At 53.6% G+C, this 26,703-nt stretch overlaps 1 protein-coding gene across 2 annotated transcripts in view; it reads right to left on the bottom strand.

Annotated features, from left to right (window-relative positions):
• Fam222a (family with sequence similarity 222 member A) overlaps window positions 1-26,703 on the bottom strand; it is a 47,599-nt gene that overhangs the window by 7,375 nt on the left and 13,521 nt on the right. For both annotated transcript variants that reach the window (XM_026409213.2, XM_026409212.2), the window contains exon 2: window positions 14,473-14,598. In XM_026409213.2, coding sequence (XP_026264998.1) covers window positions 14,473-14,554 — 82 coding nt within the window. In that variant the 5' untranslated portion in view covers window positions 14,555-14,598. The remainder of the gene's footprint in view (window positions 1-14,472; window positions 14,599-26,703) is intronic.

Below are 26,703 nucleotides of genomic sequence, written 5' to 3'. Positions count from 1 at the left end.
TTCCCCTTCGAGGTGACACTCCGCCCTTGGAGGTGGCAGCCTCCTGAATGCTCAATTAATGTGACACTAATTAGCTGGTGGCACCAGCAGAATCCCTAATGAGGTCGCCCGGGAGGGGGAGGGGCCGCCTGGCCAGGGCAGACGCAGCTGTTCCCTGGCCTCTGCTGGAGGGGCAGGGCGGCTCTTCAGCCCTTGGACGTCCCAGGGACACGGCCTGCCCCAGCCTCTGACCGGGGTCGTGGTCTGAGGGCCAGACCTGGTTTGAATCCAGCTGTTCTAGTCACCAGAGGGGACCTCTGGGAGGTGACCACGGCCCTCTGTCCCTCTGGGGGAAGGAGAGATCAAATGAGTGTGTGTGTGTGTGTGTGTCAGAAGGCTGGTGTACAGCAGGTGCTCAGCAGAGGCCGCTGCCCAGACATGAGTCCGGATATTCAGGGACCCTGCACATGACAGAGGGGGGCAGGGGTGCCCCACACCCGCCCACACCCACACACGCCTCCTCACTGGAGCCCCAGCGGAAGCCCTGGGGTGGCCAAGGAGCCCTGCAGGGGAGCCCGGGGGTGCTCCCATCCCCCTGGGCCTGACTTTCAGCCCTCGCCTGGGCTCGGTCTTGGAGGTCCCACTCCCCCTCCCCCAGTGCTCAGGGACCGCTGCTGCCTGGTCTCTGCCCCTTCTGGCCATATGTCACGCGGTCTCTGTCCACGCCTGTGTCGGCCTGGCACCTGTCTGCCCCTCCCACCCGGCCTCGGGCTCCAGCCTCCTCTGGGCCTGTCCCCATCCTTCTCTTTCTGGGGCTCTTTCCCGGGAGACGGACCATGGCGGTGTTGTGGACACCTCTCTTGATGTGTGGCCGCTCTTGAGTGTTCATGTGGTCCGACGCGTCCTTTAGTTGTGGCCTCTCTCTCCTCTTGGAAGCACTCCCCACCCTGGAGATGACACTGTCCACCCTTGTCCTTCCACAAGGGGGAGGTCTGCCTTCTGGCTGTCAGAGCTGCTGTCTGACTGGGGTTTCTCCGTGAGTATGGTGCGAGGGAGGCTCCACCATCGCTTATTCCCGAAGGACAACCAGTTGTCTCAGCACTGGGGCCCACTGACTCCTAGATGGAGCTCACTGTGGCTGTGGGTCCTGCTCTGTCCCAGCCTTCGACCACGGCAGTAGAGCCCAGCTCCCAGCCCCGTACCCTGTCAAGAGTGCCATGCTGGACTTTAGGTCTTTCCTTCTCAGCTTCAAAGTGAGCTTTTCAAGTCACACACACACACACACACACACAAACACACCTAAGATGTAGGGCAGAGGTCAGGCGCCATGGTGCACACCTGTCATCCCAGCAGCTCAGGAGGCTGAGGCGGGAGGATTGTGAGTTCAAAGCCAGCCTCAGCAACTTAGTGAGGCCCTAACTAACTTAACAAGACCCTGTCTCTAAATAAAATCTAAAAAAGGGCTGGGGATATGGCTCAGTGATTAAGTGCCCCTGGGTTCAATTCCTGGTACCAAAACAACAACAAATGATGTAGGGATTAGACTGAACATTTTTCTATCTTGGATCTCTGTCCCTGAGCATGGCACATGTCTAAGTTTATTTAGGCCTTTTAAAGATATCATTGAATAAACTTTTTTATTTTTCTGTACAAATGCCATTTACGTCTTCTGCCGACTTATTTTATTACAATTTTAAATGTTATACCAGGAACTTAGATGAAATGGACACATTCCCAGGCCTAAACTACCAAAGCTGACTTGAGAAACAGGAAATCAGAACAGACCTAATAGCAAGAGCGTGAATTAGAAATCAAAACACTACCCACCACCACGCAAAGCCCCGGCCAGGATGGGTTTGCTGGCGAATTCTATCAAGGGTTTAAAGAAGAATTATTACCAGTTCTTTATAAACTCTTTCCCCAAAGAGAAGAGGGAACACTCCTAAAGCGATCCTGTGAACCCAGCATTATTCCCTCAGTACCCAAACAGAAGACCCCCCTCTCCCCACAAAGAACTATATATATATATATATATATATACATAAAACCTCTCTGCGTTACGAGACAGAAAAATCCACAACGTACCAGCAAACCAGATCCAGTCACATAAAAAAGAACTACACACCGTGACCAAGTGGGACGTGTCCCAGGAATGTCAGGTTGATTCAACATCAAAAAATCAATTAAGGCAACACCAGATCCACAGAAATAAAGGGCAGCTACCCCACAGTCACTTCAGTGGAGGCAGCAAAAGCCTGTCCCCCTCCACATCCTTCCAAGTCAAAGACACCGACACCCTGGGCGGACCCCACGGCCAACTTCATACCTAATGGTCAAAGTCTGAATGTGGCCTCCGGAATGAGGAGGGAGACAGAGATACCTGTGTCCCACGTGTGCTGCAGGGGGCTTCCGTTGCCAGGGCCATAAGACGAAAAGCAAGGAAGGACCCTCCTGTGAGAAGGGAGGAAGGAAGGCATCTCTATCCACAGACGCAAACACCCTTTCAATACACAAGTCCCACGAGGCTGCAGGACACAAAGAGAAACTGCATCGTCTACACACTCGCACGGAGCAATTAAAAAATGAAATTCAGGAAAAGGGCCGGGGATGTAGCTCAGCCGGTAGAGTGCTTGCCTCGAGTGCCCAAGGCCCCGGGGTTCAATCCCCAGCACCACAAAAAAAAAAAAAAGAAAAAAAAAAAGAAATGATCCCAGGGCTGGGGCTGTGACTCAGTAGCAGAGCTCTTGCCCAGCATGCACAGGGCCCTGAATCTGATCCCCAGCCCAAAAAGAAAGAAAGAAAAAAGACAAAAAAGAGAACCAATTTCATTTATAATAGCATCAAAAATAATAAAGTACAAATAAATTTCAACAAAAGAAGAGCAAGATGTTATCTGAAAACTTGAAACCCTTATTGAAAGAAATCATTTAAATAAGTGGGAGGATGCCTTGCCAACGTGAATCGCAAGGCTTGGTGTCGGGATGGCGCTCTCCCCAGATTCATCTACAGACCCAGGGCCACCCTTCTTTGAATCTCACCTGGCCTCTTGGCAGAAATTGACAAACTGATCCTAGAATTCATGGGACCCAGGACAGCCAAAATAGATCTGAAGGACAAAGTCGGAGGAATCACACCTTCTAACTTTCAAACTGACTGCAGAGTCACACTCATCAAGACAGAGACAGGAATGGAGAACATTGGAACAGAGAACCAGAGATAAACCGTCACCCTCACGGTGATGTATGCCAAGGTTTCCAGAAAACTCCATGGGGGGAAAGTTGGTTTCTTCCAGGAAGGGTGCTGAGACAACTGTATCCACGGGTAACAGAAGGAAGCGGGCAGCCTTCCTACACCACACACACAGGCTAACCCCAAATCTATCAAAGACCTAAAGGGCGGAGCTAAACCCAGAAAACTCTTGGGAGGAAACACGGGGTCCACTGGGGTTCATCTTCAGGACCTTGGATTATAGAAAGCCTTCTCAGATAAAACGCTAAAAACCCACGTGACCAGCGACATTTCAACATCGTCCAAATTAAAGACTTTGGTGCTTCAGAGGGTGCCATGAAGAAAATGCAGAAGATCACCCCAGAATGGGAGAGAATCTTTGTGAATCAGGCGTATAATATAGGACTTGTATCTAGAAAACATGAAAACCTTCTATCACTTGATAAGAAAGAGACCTGAATTTAAAAGGGGCAACAAGTCAGGGGTGGTGGCCCACACCTGTAATCCCAGCCATTCAAGAGGCTGAGACAGGAGGATCCCAAGTTCAAGGCCAGCCTCAGCAACTTCACAAGACTTTTGTCCCCGAATAAAGAAGTAAAAAGGACTGGGGATGCGGCTCAGGGGTTCAACCTCCTCAGTCATTAGGGAAATGTGAATTCAAAGCAGATCGAGACGCCACCTCACACCCACTAAGATGGCATAAAACAAAAGGGCAGAGGATGCCACGTGTGGGTGAAGGTGTGCAGAAACCGATCAAACAGGCAACAGGGCAGCCATTCTGGAGACCTGGCGCCTGCTCAGAAAGTCAACTGTGACCACGTGAGCTGGCGGTTCCACTCCTAGGTACATACACAAGAGAAATGAAGACATACATCCATAGGAAACCTGTACACAAATGTTCCCAGCGTAATTCACAACAAACAACAAAAAAGTCCATCAACTGATAAATGGATAAATAAAACATGGCATAACCATATAATGGAATTATTCATCAATAAGAAGGAAGGGCGTGCTGATACACACTATGATGTGGATGAACTTTGGAAATGATAAAGGAATTAGCATAGAAGTGTCCAAAACAGACAATTTTGTAGAGACTCAAAGTAGTTCAGTGGTTGTCTGGGGCTGAGGGGGCTGGGGAGAAATGGGGAGTGACCACTTAATAGTTCTCGGGGTTGAGAAAACGTTCCTGAATTTCAGAGTGGGGAGATTGCATGACTCGGTGGAAAGAATAGAAACTCCAACTGCAGCCTGCAACCAGTTTGTGTCAATAAAGTTTTATTGGAACACAGCCACACCCACAGTTCATTTATGGAGTCTATGCCTGTCTCCTGCTGGACCCTAAAATTTCAATACGTCCTACCAGAGACTAAATGCCCTGCAAGGCTGAAAGTATGTACTCTGCACCGAATGTGTGCCCACCTCTGTGGTACAGTGCAATTGTGTTCGTACGTTGGTTTCATGATCTGCCTGAAGTCTCATTCTCTTGGGTTCCCTAGGCAAATAGTTTTCTTTTTTTTTTTTTTTTTGGTATTGGGGATTGAACTCAGGGGCACTCGGTCACCAAGCCACATCCCCAGCCCTATATTGTATTCTACTTACAGACAGGGTCTCACTGAGTTGCTTAGGGCCTCGCTGTTACTGAGGCTGGCTTTGAACTGGCGATCCTCCTGCCTCAGCCTCCCAGGCTGCTGGGATGACAGGTGTGCACCACCTTGCCTGGCTGATCCTTCCATCTTTTAATTCACTTTTCCTGCCTTGCTGCGCGGGCTGGGACTCCTGCAGTGTGGACAGGTGATGACTTGGACCTCTGCTCAGGAGTACTGGTTAGTGGATGTGGCTCGACACCGTGGCAGATGAGGGAGGCTGCCTGCCCTCTCGGTTGGCTTGGCTCAGAGCTTATTTTCACTTGTGAGGTCACAGGGGGGTTGGGCCCTCCTCCTGCAGTGGGGCCGGGTGAGGCCCTCGGGCTGCACTTGGCAGCAGCTGCATCATCGAATCTGCTGCAGAGGCCAAGGTTTGTTCTGAATTTTACTGGAATTTAAATGGCCCCCTTTCTTCCATATCTTATTAGTGTAGCTGGAAGCAGTGGTCCTGCTCGGATGCTCAGGGGCTCTGGTCCACTTGGGCAGTAGCTCCAGCTGGGGGCTTCGGGGGCCTGTAGGGCAGGGGTCAGGGGAGGGTGGGCGCTGGGCATGAGCTGGCCTTGGTCTAATCACTGAGGATGAGAGATGGGTCAGGGGGCCCCACGTCCCCCTGTTGAGTACGGGCATTGGTCTGGGCTCCCAGCCCTGGGGGATGGGTGGACACACACTGGGGCTGGCTGCCCGCTGGCTCTCCTCTTCCGTGCCTGTCCTCACATCATGGCCAAGGAAACTGAGGCCCAACCACTCACCTGCCCAAGACCATGCAGGTGCCCATTCAGGCACAGCCAAGATTTGACCCCTAGACCCTGTCTCAGCCTGCAAGCCCGTGCCCTGGGGGTCAACGGGAGGAAGGCAGGTGTGCACCCCCCTCCTACTGAGGAGCAGCTGAGGCTGGAGGCCCGCACCACTGCCCGAGTCCAGCAGAGGACAGAGGAAGCTCCCACCTGCCTCCCGGGCAGCTGCCCCGCCCCCAGCCCCCTTAGATGCGGAAGAGACCAGTCCCTGGATCCCCGTCCGTGGCCCCCGAGCCTCCCTGGGGCTCTGCGCAGCCTGTCTTTCAGCAGTGGTGACTCACAGTTTGTGTATTAACACCACGATGAGAAAGCCAAATATTTATCAGTGGGAAGTTCTGAAGCAGCTGAAATCAATCATTTTCTGTCCCAGGGGTGGGCAGACCTTGCCTGGGACCCGGGCCTCTGGCCAGCTGGGAGGAGCGCAAGGCCTGAGGTGGGGGGGAGGGACTTCCCCTGTCTCTGAATTCTTCTTCTTTTTCTCCAGGCCACTTCCTTTGGTCACCTGGAATAGGCTCCTGGCCACACGGATGAGGCACCTTCAGCTCCCAGAGGTGTGACCTGCGGCCGGGTCTGGTTCCCCATGCTCTGGGCATGCACGGAAGCTGGTCCTCGGGAGCTCTGTGGGGTCCGACTGCTCTGACCCCCATTTTATAGGAAAAGGAGGACAGGGTCTCAGAGTGCCCCCTTCTCCAGCTGACCTTTAGCCATTGTCACCACAGATGGGCACAGCTGGGTGGCTTGTCTGCTTCACCCTATCTGACCTTCTGATGGCCTGACCCTCTGAAGGGGGAACACAGGCCCAGGAGGCAGACTGACTTGCCCAAGGCCTGGTGGACTTTTCTCCCTTGGTGGGAAGCGGCAGGGCTGGCCCTTCCTTCCTGCCTGGCTCTGCCCAGGGCAAAAGGTCTCCATCACCCCAGGGTCATGCCCAGAAGAAAGGGGCAGGAGCCTCCTCCGCCCAGTGTCCAGGCACTGACCGGCAGCGGGGCGCTGGATTCAATTTGCGTCTCTCCCTTCCTCCCTCCCTCTTTCCTGTGCTTTTCAATTACAGGCAGAGTCTGTCTTTTCCAATCAGCGCAGAGATGAGAAAGGACCCGTGCCCGGGGTGGTGACCCTTCACGCCCTCTGGTTCCAGCCTGGGAGCAGAAGGGAAGGTCCAGCCCAAGTCACAAGGCTCAGCTCCTGTCTCCAGCTTCCGGAAGCAAAAGGCAAGGTGGGGAGGCCCTGACAGCCGGACGGCAGCAACCAGAGTGAAACGCGATGACTCTTGGAGGCAGTGAGTTCCTCCTGGGAGAATATATATATATATTTTTGCACAATTATTGTGCACAAAGATGTTTAGAGTACTGAGAGAAGCTGGGTGTGGTGCACATGTGTAATCCCAGCCACAAGGGAGGCTGAGGCAGGAAGATCAACAGTTTGAGAGTTTGAGGCCAGCCTCAGCAATTTGGTGAGAACCTGTCTCGGAATAAAATATAGAAAGGGCTGGGGATGGAGTTCAGTGGTAGAGCACCCTGGATTCAGTCTGAGAGACTAGAAATAACCTCAGTGCTCATCAGTAAAGATATAGTCAAACGTCATCCTTTAAGCCCTGCGGCAAAATACTGATAAACCCCTAAACCAACAAGGTGAATAAGCTCCAAACAGCAGCAGAGGTCAGGTGAGGCTGCGGGAACCAGCAGCGGAAAGATCCTGCAGCTATAGCCTTCAAAAAAAAGTCAGTAGTGCATTTCCCAACAGTGAGGTGTATACCCCGAGATATAAAACCTAAACCCTTTATTGGTAGCAGCAAAAGTAGGGGTGGATTGGCTGGTGACAGACCCAATTGGCTTAGAACAGAGGAGGGGACTGCACAAGAAATCACACAGAGAAGCCATGTTTGTGGGAACCTATTTGTCTCTGAGGCAACTGGAGGGAAATAAAGAACGAGTTTCACACATAGTCCTAAGGAGAACTCCAGGACGTGGCTCTAGCCTTTCTTCAACCTGAACATCCTGCACATAGCAGGGCTGGGAAAAACTCACTTCCTCCAAAGGAAAAGTAATTAATGTTAGACCAGCATAGGACCTAATCAAAATACATTTTTAAAATGAGTTAAAAGGAAATGGGGAGTTAGGCTTCCTTAGAAGGGGGGGTCCCCGGGGAAGACAAGTGAAAGACAGCCAGTGTATGCTTAACCAGAGTCTTCAACGGAATAGTACAAGCCCCGGATTCACAGGCTCAAGGGGCACAGTACCATGTTCCAGAGGAAACAGACTCCAAGGTGATTAACCTCGAGAGTATCCTAGTGAAGTAACTGGCCGTGAAAGGTACAGAAAGATCCAAATCCAGTTCAAGGAGGAAAAATCAGCTTCAACTTCTCCATTACAACAAGTGACCACAGAAGGCAGTAGAACAAGGAATACAAAATCCTCAAGGAAACCAAGTGACCCACTTCTTCTTTTTACCTGTTCAAGTAGAAAGACGAGAAACAGAACATTCCACATGGGCAGGAGTGGTGTTCACAGGAGGCTTCGGCTACACACGGGAGGGCCCACTTGGAACGATAGGATGTCACATGGAGCCGTGGCAAGCACTGAGCTTATTTATCAAGGAGACTGAGATGGAGGCAGATGTGGGGATGTAGCCAACTGCCCACTTTCTAAGCCCTGAGAATAAGGCAGTCATGGCATCACTGACATCAAAGGGAAAGGCCAGGGCACCAGGGGGATGGTAAAGTAGATGATAGATTCATCTTTAGCAGCCAGGATCAAAAGGGATCGTTTCAAGCTACTGTCAGGTAACAGAGGTTTGAAATTACAAAGTCAAGAGGAAAATGGAGGACACTGATTTCATCATTTTGTCTGTCTCAGGGAAAGTTATTTAAAATCACGCTACCAGAACAAAAGCACCAACCTGCCCTATGGCGAGGAGGTACACGAAACCAAGCAGAGAACACAGATCACGAAGTGAGAGGCTTCTAAACTCAAAGTACATGATGATTGACTTAGGGCCAGACATCTGTCATAGCAATAAATGTAAATGGGTTAAACTCTCCTATTAAAAGGGGAAAAAGGGCTGGGATTGTGGCTCCGCGGTAGAACGCTCGCCCGGCACGGACGGAACACCTGTTCTGTCCTCAGCACCACATAAAAATAAAGGCATTGTGTTGTGTCCATCTACACCTAAAAAATTTTATATATATATATATATATATATATATATATATATATATATTAAGGGGGAAAAGGTACTTAGATTGGATCACAAAGCTGAATCCCACTCTATAGTACACAAGTCACACTTAATTCAGAAAGGCTGAGATAAAAGGATTGGCAATGATTTCAAGAAAAATGTAATAAAACAGTAGAAGTTCCTATTTTTTTTTTCGCCTTTAGTACCAGGGATTGAACCCAGAGGTGCTCCGCCACTGAGATACATCCCCAGCCCCTTTTCATTTTTTATTTTGAGGCAGGGTCTCACCAAGTTGCCAATCCTGGCCCCAAACTTGCTCTCCTCCTGTCTCAGCCGACTGAGTAGCTGGGGTTACAGGCCTACAGCACCACACCTGGCCAGGTTGCCATTTTAATGGATAATACTGAATCCAGAGCAAAAAGCATAAAATACAATATGGATTTAAGGCCCTGATAGTTAAGCACTAAATAACACTTATCATCACTCATAAGGCCAAAGCTGCAGGTGATACAAGAACTAGACCGGAACACATTCGCAGAAGGTGTCTGATTCCTTCTTCATCCCTGATGGGGGAGATTCCAAAGACCTAATAAACAGGATTACTGGGGTACATATAATCGGTAGATACCAAACTCTGAATCCCAAAAGCAGGGCCACACCTTTTTTTTAAGTCCCCATTAAAAAAAAATCCATGTGATACACAAAAATTACTGAAGATTATATCACACAGAAAACTTCCATAAAGTTCCAAACAAGCAGAAATAGATAAGATTCTTTGTTCATAATGCAAAATAAAATAAAATGCTGGAAATCAGAAACATTGAAAAGCATCTACTACCTAAATAGACGTGTGGGGCTCGAATGAGTCTTAAACCAAAATGTTGAAGTATCTAGAAAATGATAAAATTGAAAACATGACATATGAGAACCTACAGGACATGGCTAAAGGGCTCAGAGACAGCCTTAATTTTCCCTGTTTTGTTTTTTTTTTTCTGTTTATAAGTGTAAAGATTTAAGTAACTTAATAAAATTTAAAAGAAAACAGAAGGAAAGTCTTAATAGAGCTAAAAGTATAAATTTATGAATTATAAACCAGAAAAAGATAATTACTAAAAAAAAAAATCCTGAAGATGGATCTTTGGGGAAGGGATATAGATAATATCATTAGCTAACTAACCCAATCAAGAAAAATGAGGACAAAGCACAAAGTACACAATAAAGGAATTAAGATGGGGCTGGGGATGTAGCCCAGTGGTAAAGGGCTTGCCTCGCATGTGCAAGGTCCTCAGTTTGACACCCAGTACTGAAATAAGAAAGAACGAAAGAGAGAAGGATAAAAATCACCACTTGAAAGAACTGAAAAAAATTATTTAGTCTCATGGAAACAAATTTGAAAACCTGAGTGGGGAATGGTGGTGCACGCCCATAAACCCAGCTACTGGGGAGGCTGAGACAGGAGGATGGCAAGCCCCAGGCCAGCCTGGGCAACTTAGTGAGACCCTGTCTCAAAATAAAAAGGGCTGGGGATGTAGTTTAGTAGTAGCATGTGCAAGGGACTGGGTTCAATCCCTAGGACTATAAAAAGACATACACGCATACCTGAATAAAATGGATAGTTTTTAAGACAAACATAATTTACCAAATTCATTCAAGAGGCAGTAGGACAACTAAAACTAACCAATTATTGCAGAAGAAATAGAAGACAGCATCAAGGAGCTACCAACCCACCAGAAATAAATGCACTATTCCAGACAGTTTCATGGGGGAACCAACCAACCTTTAAAGAACAGATCATCTCATGTCTATTCAAGTTGTCCCAAAGCACAGGAAAAAGACTGCAGACAGCAGAACCCAACAAAAGATCATTTCAGAAAAATAACAATCTCTGATGAAACTGAAGCAAAAGTCTGTGTAAAATAACAAACCCAACCCAGCAAGTATTTTATAAAAAATGATAATAATAATAAAGGTCCCATGACCAAGTGGAGCTCAACCAGGAATGCAAGGATGGTTCAATATGAAAAACTCTAGTAGTGTCCTTTGTATTAATAGTTTAAAGAAACTGCATGGTCATTTTCATAAAATGAAAAAATCATTTGGCAAAGTTCAACATATGCTTTTGATTTTAATACGCCTTAACAAAACAGGACTAGATGAAGACTTACTTCATCCAATAAAATACCTGCCCAAAGTCACATTTCCTCAATGGAGACATATCTAGAACTGCAAAGTAAGAATGTGCATTACCACCATTATTTTCACTGTTCCAGGGGCAACAGCCAACTCTATGAGATAAAACAAAGAAATGAAGGGATAGAACAAAGTAGTAGGCAAATTTATCATTTGCAATGATAAACTGAAAACCCCAGAGACAAAATTGAAAAGCCATTATAAACAATAAAAAGAATTCAGTAAAGTGGCCGAAGTTAACAGCCTTCCTAGAAACAGCCTCCACTTATGGAAGAAGAAAATGAATCAAAAAAAGCTAAACCTACGCAGAAGTGAACATAACCAGAAAATGTGCAAGATCTAAATGAGGCAAACATCAAAAGGAATTCCAAATAAAACCGAAAGGCGTAGCACATTCTTGGAGGAAAAGATGGCCTTGTAAAATGGACATTTCTTCACAGATTCATCTGTAAGTATAATGTAATACCAGTAAAAAAACAGGATTTTTGTTTTTCCTCTATAAATGGATTCCATAGTCTAGACGGGAAAATAAATATAGCTGGAGATTCGGAGGTGGGAATAACAAGGAGCAACAAGCTCCACCATATATTATAATGTATTCTAGGGCTGGGGCTGGGGCTCACTGGTAGAGCGCTCACCTGGCATGTGTGAAGCCCTGGGCGATCCTCAGCACCACATAAGATAAATAGATAATTTTAGAAACATGTATTATATGCAGATTACAACCTGGGTGAGTCTTAAAAACATCACCCTAAGTGAAAGAAGCCAGGAGCCAAAAAGACCACAGACTATCTGAGTTCACACTGAGGAAAGTTCAGAATCGGGAAATCTGTCGAGGAAGAGGGGGCAGGTGGGGGACGTGGGGGACAAGGTGGGGGACAAGCTGTCCATGGGCATGGAGTTTCTTCTTGTTATGAAAATATTCTAAAATAGTGGTGGTGTCCACCATTCGATGCATACTAAAAACCACCGAGTTGTGACACCTCAAATGGGTAAATGGTATGTGAATCCTATCTCAATAGAGCCGCTCAGTTGTTCAAACGTATCATAACACCACAGTAATGAAAACAGTGTCGCACTGATATCTGAATCCAGTGGGATCCACGTCACACCCTTCATACCAGATAAACCACAAAACAGAGACCAGGTATTTTTTAAAATACCATAAAAATAGATGGAGCTTTTGAAAATATATAGATCATATATTTAAAAAAAAAAAACGTAAGAGAGCTGGGCACGTGGCACACACCTGTAATCCCAGCATCTCAGGAGGCTGAGGCAGGAGGATCACGAGTTCAAAGCCAGCCCCAGCAACAGCGAGGCCCTAAGCAACTCAGTGAGACCCTGTCTATAAATAAAATACCAAATAGGACTGGGGCTCAGAACTAGAAGAAAACTTGAGGGAATTCTTCCTTTTTTTTTTTTTTAATAATAATCTCAAGTTGGGCATGGTGGTGTGCACCTGCATCCCAGATACTTGGGAGGCTGAGGTGGGGGGATCACTTAAGCCCACAAGTTTGAGACCTCCTCTCAAATAATAATGATAATAATTTTTATTACTATTATTATAATGTCATAACAGTAATTACTGTTACTATTTTAGCTGGAGGAAGGACTTGGTAAACGTGATGCAAAATCCAGAAATCATAAAAGGAAATACTGACAAATCTCACTTCTCAAAGAAAATCCCGCCATGGTTGAACCAAAGACAAACGACAAGACAGAGGTCTAATTCCATAATATACAAAGAACTCCTACAAATCAATAAGAAAGGACAAGACAACCCCCGAGTGGAAAACATGGACCAAGGAGATGAGTGTCTGTGAAATGACATCTAAAGATATCAGACCACATCTGTTAAAATCACAAAGGCACACACCTCCACCCCAGTATGTGCAGTGCATTCGCAGCCTGTGACACAGGGTGTTTACTGCCACTTTCTTCAAAATGGCAATGGGTGGGGCACGTCTACATAGAAGACTGGCCAAATAAACTGTGGTCCACCCTTGCCAGGCAGAACTATGCAGCAAAAGAATGAGGAAGCTCTTTAGAAGCGGACATATAGGAATGAAGTGGGGTGCAGGGCTGGGGCTCGGTGGTGGAGCACTTGCCTCACACATCTGAGGCCCTGGGTTCGATCCTCAGCACCACATAAGATAAATAAAGGTATTGTGTTCATCTACAACTAAAAAAAAGCAGGAGGGTGCAAGACGATGTGTAAAACATTCACGCACACACGTCTGCTGGGACACAGCACATCCGGGAGGACATGCAGGAAGCTGATGGCACTGGCCACCTCTGGCAGAGGGCAGCTCTGTCTGCACACCCTTCCTTCCTTGTAAATACTGGACAAGAAGGCCACCTCGTCTAGAGATGAGCAGACACAAGAAAAATGTGAAGCGTCATGTGACAACCGACGCTTAGCTCCAGGAGAAGCGATAGGGCGCGGTGGGGACTGTGGCGAGCTGGAGGTGAATGGCGCCTTGAAAGAGGCAGCAGCTGAGCTCTAACCAGCAGCTGCACAGGCCCATGTCACCAGATCCTCTGAGGTTTTCCAGGAAACACTAGAATCCAGATCTTTATGCAAATCTCCCTGTTTTGAATTGTTTCCAGGTACTTCAAAAATTAAAAAAAAAAAAAAAACAACCCTGTAGAGGCTAAAAATTGTCAGAGAGTTTAGTAACCTGGTGCTCAATGGTCAAGGAGGACAGACCGCCTGAAGGTCACCACGTCCAGCTCCCTAATTTGATACATTGACAAAGTAAGACCCAGGGAAAGGACATGCTCAAGACCTCACAGCCAATGAGAGAGGCCCGGGGCCGGGCTCCTGTCCAGGATGATTCTGGCTGCAGGGCTGTGCTACCTTCTGTTAATGCAGGAAAATGAGAGAGAGCCACACAGACATGCTGGGCGGTGCGTCCCAGAGCGAGGTTGGGTCTCGGTGCGGGTGTGGGTGCGGGGAAGAGAGTCTTCAGGGAAGGAGATTAGGCCGTGCCCCGTGGGAGTCGGCCAGACAGGGAGTGGGTGTCACTGTGGGGAGGGAGGCCCCCCCACAGGGGACAGCAGAGCATGGGCAAAGGCTTAGAGGCCTCAGAGAACACACAGGCTTTAAGATGGGGTTGGGTAATGGGCACAGTGGCTCCTGCCTGTCATCCCAGCAGCTCGGGAGGCTGAGGCAGGAGGATCACCGGTTCAAAGCCAGCCTCAGCAAAAGCGAGGCGCTAAGCAACTCAGTGAGACCCTGTCTCTAAATAAAATGCCAAGTAGGGCTGGGCATGGGGCTCAGGGGTCGAGCGCCCCTGAGTTCAATCCCCAAAAAGATGGAGTTGGCTGGCATCAGGGGCGCAAATGATATTCCTAGGCCAGGACCTGCTTCCTGGAAGCCTGAGGAACAGAAAGCAAGCCCGTGGACTCAGAGCAGGCAGAGGGAGAGGGCGCGGAGGCTGGGCGAGGACACTCACACTTGCGCAGCTCCAGGCTCCTGCTTGGGCAGGCCAGGTGTTGGCCGGGAGGGTTCTGGGTCCTCTGCAGACAGGCCAGCATGGCTGTGCCGGGGTTCCCGCCGGGTGCGCTCTGCAGCAGGGTCCCTGTGGGGAGGGAGACGAGGTGCTTGTCATTGGAGGACAACCCCATGCCCACCTCCACCACCCTCCCAGCATCCTGCAAGACCAGGGAGACTCAAGGCAGACATCCCTTCCCCACGGGCAAGTGAGACCAGGCCGCACATGGAAGCTCTCCTGTGGCCTCCTGAGGGGTGTCTCCCTCCCTCCAGGACGAGGCAGGTGTGCCTCTGCAGGTCCCCTCCTCTAGCCGGCTGCCCTGACAGCCCTAGAGATGGGACAGATCCTTGCCCTGTGTGTCCCAAGGCAGGCTGTCCTGTCCTGGTGGTGGTGGACTCCAGCTGCACGTGACCCTGCATGTCCGCTGACCCAGGGGAGGGACGCTCCCTGCATCTGCTCATCTTTGCAATCTACCCAGGGCTGCCCTGGAAACCCCAGGGGCCTCTCACCGTCCCACTGGGTCCAGGTGTTGGTCTGGTCCCTACTTGGGGGATCCTCCCAGGGCCACGGGAGTAGAGGTCCCGGGATGTGAGAAGCTGGGGGGTACCTGGTGGCGCCACAGGCCCCCAAGGCTGCTCTGAGCCCAATCTCTGTCACCCTCGGCAGCCCTGCTCCGCCAGGCAGTCCTTCCCCGGGAGGTGGCGGCCAGATGTGCAGGACACTGGAGGCTGAGGCACGTTCCCAGGAGCCCCTGAGGAGCGGGGTGTGGACAGGCCTCCTGGTAGGCCGCCAGGAGAGGTGGACGGTTTCCTGCCAGGCCTGTCCTCCCTCCCTCCCTGCCTGCCTGCCTGCCTGCCTGCCTGCCTTCTGTGGAGAAGGCCGGTCCAGGTGTGAGCTCAACCTGGGACACCCCTAAGGGCCACCCAGGCGGGCCATCCCCTCCCAGGCTAGGTCCCCAGCAGCTGGGCCAGGTCACCTCCACCCTCATGTTGGTTTGAAAAGAGAAGGAAAGGAGGGGAGGGGCGCCGCAGGGAGAGGGGAGTTATTTAATACTAAACAGGTGTCTGAGCCCGAATCCCGCCGCTTTCTTCTAATAATGAAGTATTCATGAGGAGAAGCCTTTTCTCGCCACTTTCTTAAGATACTAATTTCACAACAAGCTCCTTGTTAGGGCGCAATTATTCCAATCTTGTATTTCCCCGAGACGGTGGCAGCCTCCGTCTGTCCCCGGCCTCTTGGTACGTGAAAGACAATCAGTAACCACCTTTCATTATGTTCTATTTTACTTTCAGCCAAGGTACCCTGAAAGAAATGATTTCCTCTGAAAGGGACTTTTATTCAGTTTCAAAACCAATTTTCTCCTATTACTGTCTCAAAGAGAGAGAGAGAGAGAGAGAGAGAGAGTGGGGGGTGGCGTGGGGGAGGGGAGGGGAGCCTCCCCCCTCCCCGATCGCCAGTGAGGCCCTCAGAGCCGCAGTATCCACTTCCCGGCTTTGATTTCTGGTAATTTTAAAATATGCCATTACAATCAGCAGCAATGACACAGTTTCAAAAGGGAGTGAAGTGGGCTGATGGCGGGAGGAAAGTCCTTGACAGTGGCACGCGGCACTGCTCCCTCTGGGACCTGGGACATGAGCAGGTGGCGGGAGCAGGCCTGGCTTGGGCCACTGCTCCTGTGTCCCTGGACACAGGCCTGGAGGACACAGCCAGGCATGCTCCGCCCCACCCAGAGCTGGGCTTCTGCTCCCGCTCAGGGCCCGTGACACCCTCCTGGGCACCTGCAGGGAGGAGGTCCACAGGGAGGCTGGGCAGCCACTTCCCGCTCCAAGAGGTGGCCACCTCTTGCCCTCCTGTTCAGGCGCTGGGGGCTGTGGGGAGAGCCAGAGAAAGCCAGCCTGCGCCCACCCTTCTAACAAATGGGAAACGCAGACCAGAGAGGGACAATGCCCAGCCCAGGGCACCCAGAGCAGCGCCGGGGAGCCTGACCTTCACCACAAGGCTCTGCTGCCGCCCACGGTGGGCAGTGCTGGGCGGGGGAGGAAGGCACTGGCCGTGGACCTGGGCGGGAGACTGAGTGTCCTCCATCCCAGCCCTTCAGCGACCCCAGGAGGGCTACTGCCCCTCTCTGGCTTGTTGAAGTCACTCCATGGTCCCTCTGGACCCCCAGGTCATTTTCTTTCTACCTGCAGCTGTTCACCAGGTGCCAGAAACTCAGTCCCTCTCCAGACCTGGCCCCAGTGCTGCAGGGACCACACCGCAGGCTCAGGCTGCCTCCCCCGGAGCCCCTTAGGGTCCCAGGGCCGCACCCCAGGGGCTCTGGTTGTCCCGGAGCTGTAGCAGTGGACGCCCGGGCAGTGCAGAGAGCGATAGGGACCAGGCGACTGAGCTCAGGGGCCAGAGGGGATTTCTGGGAGGAGTTGGTGGCCAAGGTAAGGCCTCACCTGGCCTTTCCAGGGCAGTCCCAACGGAACACCAGTGGACACCTGCAAACCAGACAAGCCGGAACCTTCTCCTGGGCCTCAAACCCAGCCTGACCGTCTCCACTGGGCACACAAGGCCCTAGGCCTGCCCACCCGTCTCCCTGGCCTCTGCTAGCCACCCAGGCCTCCAGACAGTCACCTGTGTGGCCCCTGGGCGGACTGCGCTGCCACCAAGACCCATCTCGGCTCAGATCTGCCTCTCTGGGTCCTGGCTCCCACCACAGCCCTGATCACACCCCGTTGCAATGGCCAATTTTCACATCTGTTTCTGGCTACTGGACTGTGCGTGTCTTATTTGTTTTTCTGTCCCCTGTACCTGGCAGAGAGTGATCATTTAATAAACAGGTGTCAACTGAATGGCTCCATCAATGAACTGATTATTTGCACGTGAAGTAACTGAGGCCCAGAGAAGCCAAGCCTCCTGTACCAGGCCACACGGCAAGCCAGGGACAGGACTGGGTGGGCACTTAAAGCACTCATGATCTTTTTGACCCCCACCCTACCCCCCTCACTGCCTGGCACCATCCCAGCTGCAGACTGCCAGTCCCCCAGCGTCCCCACATGGATTCATTACTCCCCCAGCTTGGCTGGGGACCATCCAGAGAGCTGCTCATTTTGAAATCCTATCTGCAAATCAGACTGTTTATAAGCTCAAGGTCTTTTGTGGTTTTAATAATAAAAAGGGGGGTGAGAGGGAGGGAGGAAAAATGTCGCAAGCCTCAATGATTAGAATGCTTTGGCACCGTCCCTGACACGGGGGCTGATAAGACGCCTTATCTCAGAGACACCCGAGGAAAAGGTCCCATCCACCAGATAACGCCCCCCAGCTGTCGCCCCCCAGCTGTCGATATGCCCTTTCATGGCTGAGGATTTAGATAAAGGAAATGTGACAGGGGACGGGAAAGAAAGGAAGGAACTTCCCCAGTCCAAGGAGGGACGGGCCTGCTGCCTGCCTTGGCAGAACAATGAGAAAGGGATGTCTGCAGGCCATCTTTATTTTTATTAAAAGAACAGGGAGTTGGGGCCTTTGGTCCTGACTGTCTTTTGTCACCTCTCTCTGCCTGTCTGGCTGCAGGGGGTGTCTGGGAGCCCCCCAACCAGCGGGAGGGGGAAGTTCAGAAATAGCAATGTGCACCTTGGTACCAAGACCAACAGCGAGCATTTCCCAAGTGTCCCCTCTGGGCCACACCCCCCGTGCCCTGGGGCCCTCATCTGGGTGCACCCCCAGAGCAGGCTCTGCAGGGCGGGTGTCTATTTTTAGCCCCATTTCACAGATGAGGAAATGGGCCCAGACAGGGGAAGCAATCTGTACCAGGTCACACAGCTCTGAGGTGGCCCGGGCCAAGGTGTCAACCCCAGTGCCCTGGGCACAGCGGTACTGAGAGGAAGCTGAGGGCGCCCTGGCACAGGCCAGTAATCTCACTGATTCAGGAGGCTTAGACAGGAGGGTCACAAGTTCGAGGCCAGCCTCAGCAACTTGGTGAGACCCTGTCTCAAAATAAAATGAAAGGCCTGGGGCGGTGGAGCATCCCTGGGTCAACCCCCAGCATCCCACGGCGCCCCGAAAAAATCCTGAGACAGCAAGGCCCAGGCCCTGGCTCTTCCACACCCATGCACACGCTCACTCACCCCTCCACTGAGGTGGCAGACACTCGCCAAGCACCTCTGGAGGCCAAGCCCACGCCAGGCATGGTAGAAGCTAAGAGTGTCCTGCCAGAAGGCCCCCGGGCAATACCCCAGGAGAACTGACCCTCCAGGGCTCAATCCAGCTCCATTTCCCTCCCAGCCCCTCCCTCCTGCCCCCTGCGTTGTCCCGGGAGGCACTGGGTGGGCGGGACTTGCCCTTAGGGCCACAGATCAGCGACTGGTCTCCCAGCCAGGCTGGGCTGTCCTGGGAGCAGGCAGCAGGACAACGCTGTGGCCTTCACTTTCAGCCCTCCCCCTCCCCCTTGTCCCCAGAGCAGCCAGGCTCCACTCGAGGCCAAAGACCGGCTGTGGCTCAAGAGGAAGGTCGTACCAGGCCCCTCCTGGTGTCCCACAGGACTCGGAGCCCAGAGAGGAGAGCCAGCCCCAGAGGTCCTGTGTCACCAGCCGGCATGGGGGTTCCTATTGGCCGAGTGACCTTGAGGAAACCACAGCATCTGAGTCTCTGCCTCCCAAACTGACCCTGGGTGGGCAGAGAGCCAGCCGACATGTGAGGACCGCCCAGCTCGCACCACGAGAGGACGTCACCACTGGGCTCAGACACGACCCACAGCACCGGCGTACCCTCAGGATTCTACATGCAGTCCCCTTGTCCCTTCCTTTTTAATTGTTGGTGGTTCTGGGGACTGAACCCGGGGGGCTCCACCCCAGCCACACCCCGGCCCTTTTTAGTTTTTGAGACAGGGTCTCACTAAGTTGTCCAGGCTGGCCTCAAACTTGTGCGCCTCCTGCTGCAGACTCCCGAGTCACTGGGGTTACAGACGTGGGTCACCACACGTGGCTGCCGTCCCTACCTTTGAGAGGCTTAGAATTGGAAGTGAAGATGGGACAAGAAGTTGGGACAACCCAGAGGCTCCTACAAGGAGCCGAGTGGCCAGTGAGGACTTGAGTGAAAGAGAAATCTGCCCTCGGCCCGAGGGCCTCCCAACCTGCATGGGGAAGGGCAGGACCCCCCCACCTCACCTCCATCCCCTGGCCTGGCCACCAGCTGTCCCCAAACTTAGGGTACATCCTGAAGTGCTGTGGGGAGCCCGAGCCTAGGAGGAGAACACATGCAGGATCTGGGTCAGCCCTGGCCATATGACCCGAGGGGGTCACATGTCTGGTTGGGTCCCTGCATCATGAGCTGAACCAGCACAAACCTTCAGAAAGCACAGCCCTCTCTGAACAGCAAAGGGCCAGAAACCAGCCTTCCCGTGCCAAGGGAGAAAGGGTGCAGGATCCTTGCTCAAAAATGTCACTGGGCCAGGCACGGTGGTGCACACCTGTCATCCATCCCAGAGGCTCAGGAGGCTGAGGCAGGAGGATCGCCAGTTCAAAGCCAGCCTCAGCAACAGTGAGGCCCTAAGCAACTCAGTGAGACCCTGTCTCTAAATAAAATACAAAATAGAACTGGGGCTGGGGCTCAGTGGTCAATCCCCAGTACCCCTCCCCCCAAAAAAAGTCATTGGGAATCTCGGTGCACAGTCTCTTCCCGCCCCCCTCTGGGGTTCCCACGATGGGAAGATCACCCTCTATTTCTTCCTCTGTCTTCAGGCTCCAACCCTGCCCCTGTGCCTCTCTTCTCCTTTCCAGCCGTCTGTCTGTCTTGCTCCTGGCCTGACCCCTCACCCTCTCCTTCCTCCCTCCCCTCTCCCCCCCCCAACCCTGTCTCTGCAAGGCAGCCAGAGCTGAAGCCCAGCCCACCCCCACTCCCTCCTGCGGCTCCCTCCCCCATCCCTGTGCTGAGAGCCCCAGGCCTGCCAGGGGACCCTGTTAATAATTAAATGTTAATCTAAAAAGCAATTTGAGCTGCGGCTAGGCAGATCTGGTTAGAGATTACATTAGCATGGAGGAGGCCAGGGTAATTTTCTTTAACCCCTCTCCTGATCTCTCCAGCCGGGAATCTTCCAGTCACCCGGGCACTGCTGATTAAACCGCGCAGGGCTCGGCCGTGGATAAGGGGCCTGTGAAAAGTGATTATTTCCCACCGCTATTTGGGCCGCAGCACCAGAAGGGGATTTTTACTCTCTTTTAAGGTTGGTGTGGGGGAGCACTGTGCCCTTCAACCAGAGGCCTCATCTCCCCACAAGTTACTGCTGCATCCAATCCTCCAAGGCAGGGCTCTAAGATGCAAATCTGCTCCAGGACAGACGCCAGCCTGGACCTAGCTCTCTCAGCCCCCCCGAGGCCTGGGTCTGGGCTGGGCACTAGAGCTAGAGGTGCTGGGACAATCCCGAATTCTGGCTGCAGCCGGGTCCTCGGTGGGGCATCCCTGGGGGCGAGGCTCGCTTACTGGCCATGGATTGTGTGATCCCTCCCCCTTAAGAATCCACCTGGGCTTCCCAGGAGCCCAGGGTCCTCAGGGCTCCTAAGACCCATGTGCCTGTGAGTGTGTTAGGACGGTGCCGGGGCGGATTCCTCCTCATGTGGCCTCCTGACCCTTCCTCCACGGGCTCCCAAGGCTGACCCGGTGCCTGTGCTTTGTAGGTTCCAGAAACACAGCTCCTGACGGATAGGTGGGCTCAGGAAGGATGGAACACAGGGCTGGCTCTGGGGGGTGGGTGGCTGTCCCGCAGCCCATCAGCACCACGGCCAGCTCCCAGCCACCATGCCAAGAAGGGGTGGGTCTGGGAGCACAGGGACCTCGCTCACCACGGGAACTAGCCTGGGACGTGATGGTGGCCTGACAAGCACCTACTGTGTGCCAGGTCCTGTGCACATGCTGGGCAGTCACAGATCCTGATGGGGTAAGAGCCGTTGGAAGGCGGGAAGGAGACAGGGGCCATGATGGGACCATCGGCCCGGCCCAGGGGTGTCAAGGGGGTGACACCCCAGCTGCCTCACAAGGAGAGTGACAGCATCCAGTCCCCGGCTTTGGAGCCAGATGCCTGAGCCTTCTCCTCTGCCTAAACCCCACCTTTATCCCTGAACTCTGGTTTGGGGCACATCCCTCCATCATCTCTGAGCCTCAGTTTCTTTATCTGAAAAGGAGGCTAATTTCTGACCAGGAACTTGTACACACACAGTGCCAGGTCCTCGTGGCAAAGGGTAGCCATTTTGAGCATCACGTGGGATCATTCTCAGCTGGCGAGCAGGAAGCGACGCAGGGGGAGGAGCAAAGATGACGGGAGCACTCCACGGGGAGCACACGGAGGATGGACGGAAAGGAGTGGGGAGGCCCCAAGACAGCTCGGGCTGCAGCAGGAGCCGCCCTCCAGGTGAGGGGCTGAAAGCACCTCATCCAGGGGGAGCTCCCAACTCCAGAGACCCCCCCAGCCCTCAGTGCTGGCTTAGGGCAGGGAGGGACTCGGTATAGGAATCAGGTCTCCTAGGAATGCTCGATAGCCCCTCCAGGGCTGGGGGCAGTCGTGGCCACTGGCCACTGGACACTGGAGTGGATGCGGGGACTCCTCCTTCTCATATAAGGAGCCTCTGGTGGCAGGTTCTAGTTGGCGGGGGAGGGGACCCAAATCTCAGCCTCCTACCCAGCTGTCACCTCCTAAGACACCCCTTTTCCGGGAGCCAGACCCCAAGGTGGGAAGCTTAGAGAGGCCTCCCCTCTCCTCGTCCTGGTCTCGGCCCTTGCGTGAAAAGTGGCAGCCAAGTCTCCATTGTCACCTTCCCAAAAAGGTGGAGGAAGCTGGGGATCAAAACCAAAGACCGTGCTGTGAGGCCACAATGGGGGGGGGCTTGGCAGGAAGGGGCCCCCCATCCAGGTTTCTGGGAGGGCATTTTGCTTTCTGGGGGAGCAACATGTCAACAGAGACCAAAACAAAAGTGTAATGAGGTGAGGCCAGGTGTAAGGGGTCCCCCAAGACGGAGCACCTTGTGCAGAGGGCAAAGGTGAGACAGTGTCCCAGCCACCCCCCACCCCCCGGCCCTGCACCCACAGTTCAGGGTTAAACCAGGCAGCGGGAAGGAGGCAGGCCGGTAGTAAGAGCGATAGTGAGCGCTGATCTTTATTTTTAGTGTTCCCCACGGGCTCCGCACTCCACAGACGCCACCTCACTTAACCCACGCTCCACCTGGAGAATGACAGCCGTGTGGCACCGGGAGGAGACGCAGGGCGGGAGCGGCCTCCAGGGCCACGGCAGGGGGCTGATGAAGGCAGGAAGGTCAGGGTTCAGACACCCAGGGCAGGGGAGACTGGACCCCGGGGAGGAAAGGTCCAGCAGTGTCCGGAGGACAGGCAGCTGACAGTGGGACAGAGGCTGGGAAGGGCTAGCTCTGACTTGTAGCCCAAAGCCAAGGCCAGCAGACGCTTCTGGGGCTGGGAGAAAGACGGATGCAGGCTTTGGACAGAGGCTCAAGGTCAGGGCCACGCCCTGGAGTGGTCTCCTCCAATTTTGTCTCTAAACCTCTGAGGGCCAAACACGCATCCCTCAAATACGGGCCAGTCTCCAGCCCTCACCCTGGCTGTGAGCTGACGGGGGTGTCTCTGACCCCTTCATGTGTCACCCGGCCACAGAGCACGTGGTTTACAAAGTGCTGGGGTGCAGGGCCGACCGTCTGCCGCTGCCCACCGCGGGACCATTCATCTCCGGAGTCCCATTTTCCTTCTCCGTGCCTGTCTGTGTTTTGTGTTTTTCTACAGTGTTCTGGTTATCTTTAGGGACGTTTCAAAGGGATTTCAACTTCTGTCCACCTGACAGGAGGCTGGTGCTCATGGTAAATTCCCTGATGTGACAGGGAACAGCTTCGGGGGAGGGGGAGGGGACAGGTGGGAGGAGAGGGGACGTAAGTCCCGGAAACCCAGGACCACCAGGAAGCGGAGATCTTCCCAGAAAGCAATGCTTTCTGCAATGGAACCTGCTGTCCATGAGACCTGGGGCTCCTGGCCTCCACGCCCTTCCCCACCCTAGAGGTCATGTGTGTCTCACATCCCTCTCCACTCAAAACTCCCTTCCTGGCATTTGTAACAATATCCTCGGAGGCCCCATGGGAACCCCGTCCCCACCGCTACCTGCACTGTCCCCATCTCCTTCCTAGTTCTGCTCAGCCACACGGGGTCTTCTGATCCTCTAATAGGACAACCTCAGTCCCACCCCAGGGCCTTTGCACTTACGTTTCTGTCTTGATGCCAGTGCTGGCCAAGGAAAATACACAGTAGAAGGAACACCACACAGAAATTTTCTAGCAGAAAGTTAAATCTAATAATGTATCTTATTTAACTCAATAGATCCAAATTAGTACCCCCTCGAGATGTCATTGATATTCCCAGTTATCAGTGAGACATTCTGTGTTCTTTTCATACTACATCTCTGGAATCCAGGGTGCACTGTATACCCACAGGGCACCTCAGTTCAGCCTGGCCTCCCTGCACATGCTCAGTAACCACCTGTGGCCAGTGCACAGCTGTGCTGTCCCCAACACTGCCCACTGCCCACCACCCTCTGTGCCAGCCCCATCTCCTCATTCATGCCTCATCTCAAACATCACCTCCTCCAAGAGGCCCTCCTTGACCACCCTGTGGACTGGCAGCCTCTGCCCAGCAATTACTCTGTCACCATTGTGGCTCATTCACTGTGGTTACCTTGATTATTTATTGATGAGTGGCTGAGTACCTCTCCTCCACCAGAGCACAGACTGTGCTTTATCTGCAAGCGGGGCACATAGTAGGTGCTCAAGTGGGCAGGTGGTAGGGGCTGGGGTGACAGTGGAGGCAGCAGGCCTGGGGGGACCCTGTCTGCCTACCTCACCCCAAATCCCACTCTGGGCATTCAGAGGAGGAGGAGAGCGTGTGCACATGCTCACACATACTCACACATACTCACACGCACACACAGCTCCCGGGTCCACCCCCCACTTCTGAAAAGTGGGCCACAAGATGGGCCTCCTTTGAAAATCAGCCCGGCACAGAAAAACGGCTGCGACAGCACAAAGCCAAGATTGGATCAGCGACGGCCCGACTGCCTGGTGACGGTTACAAATGACCTGATGGGGAAGAGACAGGCTCAGATGTGTGCACACAACGGCGGCTCCGCACCCACGGCCGGGCTGCTGGGCAGGTGGCTCCGAGTCCACTTCAGAACGTGCCCACGCCAGCACACGGAGCCTGCCTGTCCAGGCTGGTCACTTACCCAGGGTGAGACCAGACACTGCCCAAATGCCCAGCACCTGGCAGAACGTCCCCAACATGAAGCAGAGCTTGTCATTTCTGAGTACTACTTTCATAACGGAAGCAAGAAGAATCCTCTTTTCCACAACCTCAGAAGGGTGGATCGGAGAGGGCCACCCCGCCGTGCCCAGCTCCACGGTCACTTTTGGAAGTGGCCCCTGTCCTACTCCAGGGTGGGGGGCAACTCCCCTTCCTGGGCTCTCAGGCACCTGGCACTGAGCCTTACCTTGCTGTGACTGCCACCGAAGCCCTGTGTGAGCACACTGACTCCAGAGAGGCCTCACGGATCACCCAGGGGACCGGCATGGAGGAAGCCGGGCCACGCGGCTCACCCAGCGGATGCTCGATAAATCCCAGGGGGACAACAGAGGGGAGGGTTGGGACCTTTTTTCCCCTGGCCCCTTGTGTGGCCCAGAGCTCACGGTTCTTCTGGTCACCTGGTCTGGCCCTTGGCCTCTCTCCACCCCCCCACCCCCCCCCCCGGGAACCCCAGGCCCTGCAGACCTGAGAGCGCTCATCAAGGCGGGCAGGGGGCCGGGCTGTCAGTGGTGGGCAAGAGCCTCCTCTCGGCCCTGGTTACCTGCCAGTGGGCCAGGGGGCAGGGGGCAGGAGGTGGTGCATACCCCAGCCCCTGGCTGTGTCACGGAGGCTCAGGGTCCAGAAACTTCTGGAAGAGGGAAAGGACCTCCACTTCACGAGGCTTGGGCAGGGCTGCTGGGTGCCGTGCCTCAGCGCACGGGGCACTAAGCCCGTTATTTGTTTATCCAAGGCTCCTGTCCTCTTGGGGGAGCAGGGGCTCAGGGAGGAGAGAAAAGGGATTTGTCCCTGGCTACCTCCTGGGGTCTGGATGGGAACCTGGGTCTCTGGAACTCTAGAGCCAGGATATGGCCATGCTGAGGGAGGGCTGGGTTCCAACTGGGCACCCAACCCACAGGACAGGGGTGGCCCCTCCTGGGGTGGGCATTGGGTCACCTCTGACTACTGCCCTGCCCCAAGTGGCTGCTGGCATGACTCTAGGCCAACTCAAGGCTGATGTCAAAGGGGCTACCCGGAGGCCACCACCACAACAGCATCCTGCTGGCCTTACTCTAGCCCCACGAGGGACTGTCCCCCGTGGTCCTTCCAGCCACGCCTCCCTCAGTGGCCAGGGTGGGGACTAGGCCAGAACGGATTGTGCAAGGCGTGGTGCCTGAAGGGCACCCAGCAGGGCACAGAGGGGAAGCCAGAGCCCAAAGCCACCTGGTAAGGGTGGGCTGGAGCGAGGAGTCGACCCCACATGAGGACCATGACCACAGGAGGGCCACCTGCAGGGCAGAAGTGGCCTGCAGGGCAGAAGTGGCCTCCCGGGCGATTGAGAGAGGGCCACAGGACGGATTGGCCTCCAAGGCCAGGCTGTAGCTTTGGCACATCACCCACGGACCAGGAGCCACCCAGAAGGCACAGTTGTCACAGTACAGACTCGGGTGCTGGACCCTCTAGGCTGCGCCTCAGCCAGCTCTTCTCTTTGCGGGCTGTGCAGCATGGGGCGGGCCCACTAGCCTCTCTGGGCTTCAGCGTCTCCGTCTGCAGAGCGGGGCTCACGGTACACCTAGCTGCAGCTCAGCGCGGAGGGACTCCAGCCTACACCCAAGTTTGCCAAGTAGAAAAAAGGCAGCGATTGAAGGGCAGGGCACGGGCTTCGTGCAGGGCCACTCGCCTCCCGTGCACGGGCCCTGGCTCCGTCCCCAACGCTGCAGGAAAAGAATCAGGAAACCGGTGGCCCCAGGTTCAGGGCCAATCTGGTCACTGGGCTGGCATGGTCCAGGTGGGTGCCAGGCCTGGGGACAGGATGGCGGCGGTGCCTCCCAGCCTGGCTGGGGCGCGCGCCAGCACCAGCGTGCGTGCGCGTCTGTGTGTGTTGCCGCGGCG

The sequence above is a fragment of the Urocitellus parryii genome, chromosome 3 (assembly GCF_045843805.1).
Source record: "Urocitellus parryii isolate mUroPar1 chromosome 3, mUroPar1.hap1, whole genome shotgun sequence".
Lineage (NCBI taxonomy): Eukaryota > Metazoa > Chordata > Mammalia > Rodentia > Sciuridae > Urocitellus > Urocitellus parryii.
This window is presented reverse-complemented; position numbering and strand designations above follow the sequence as displayed.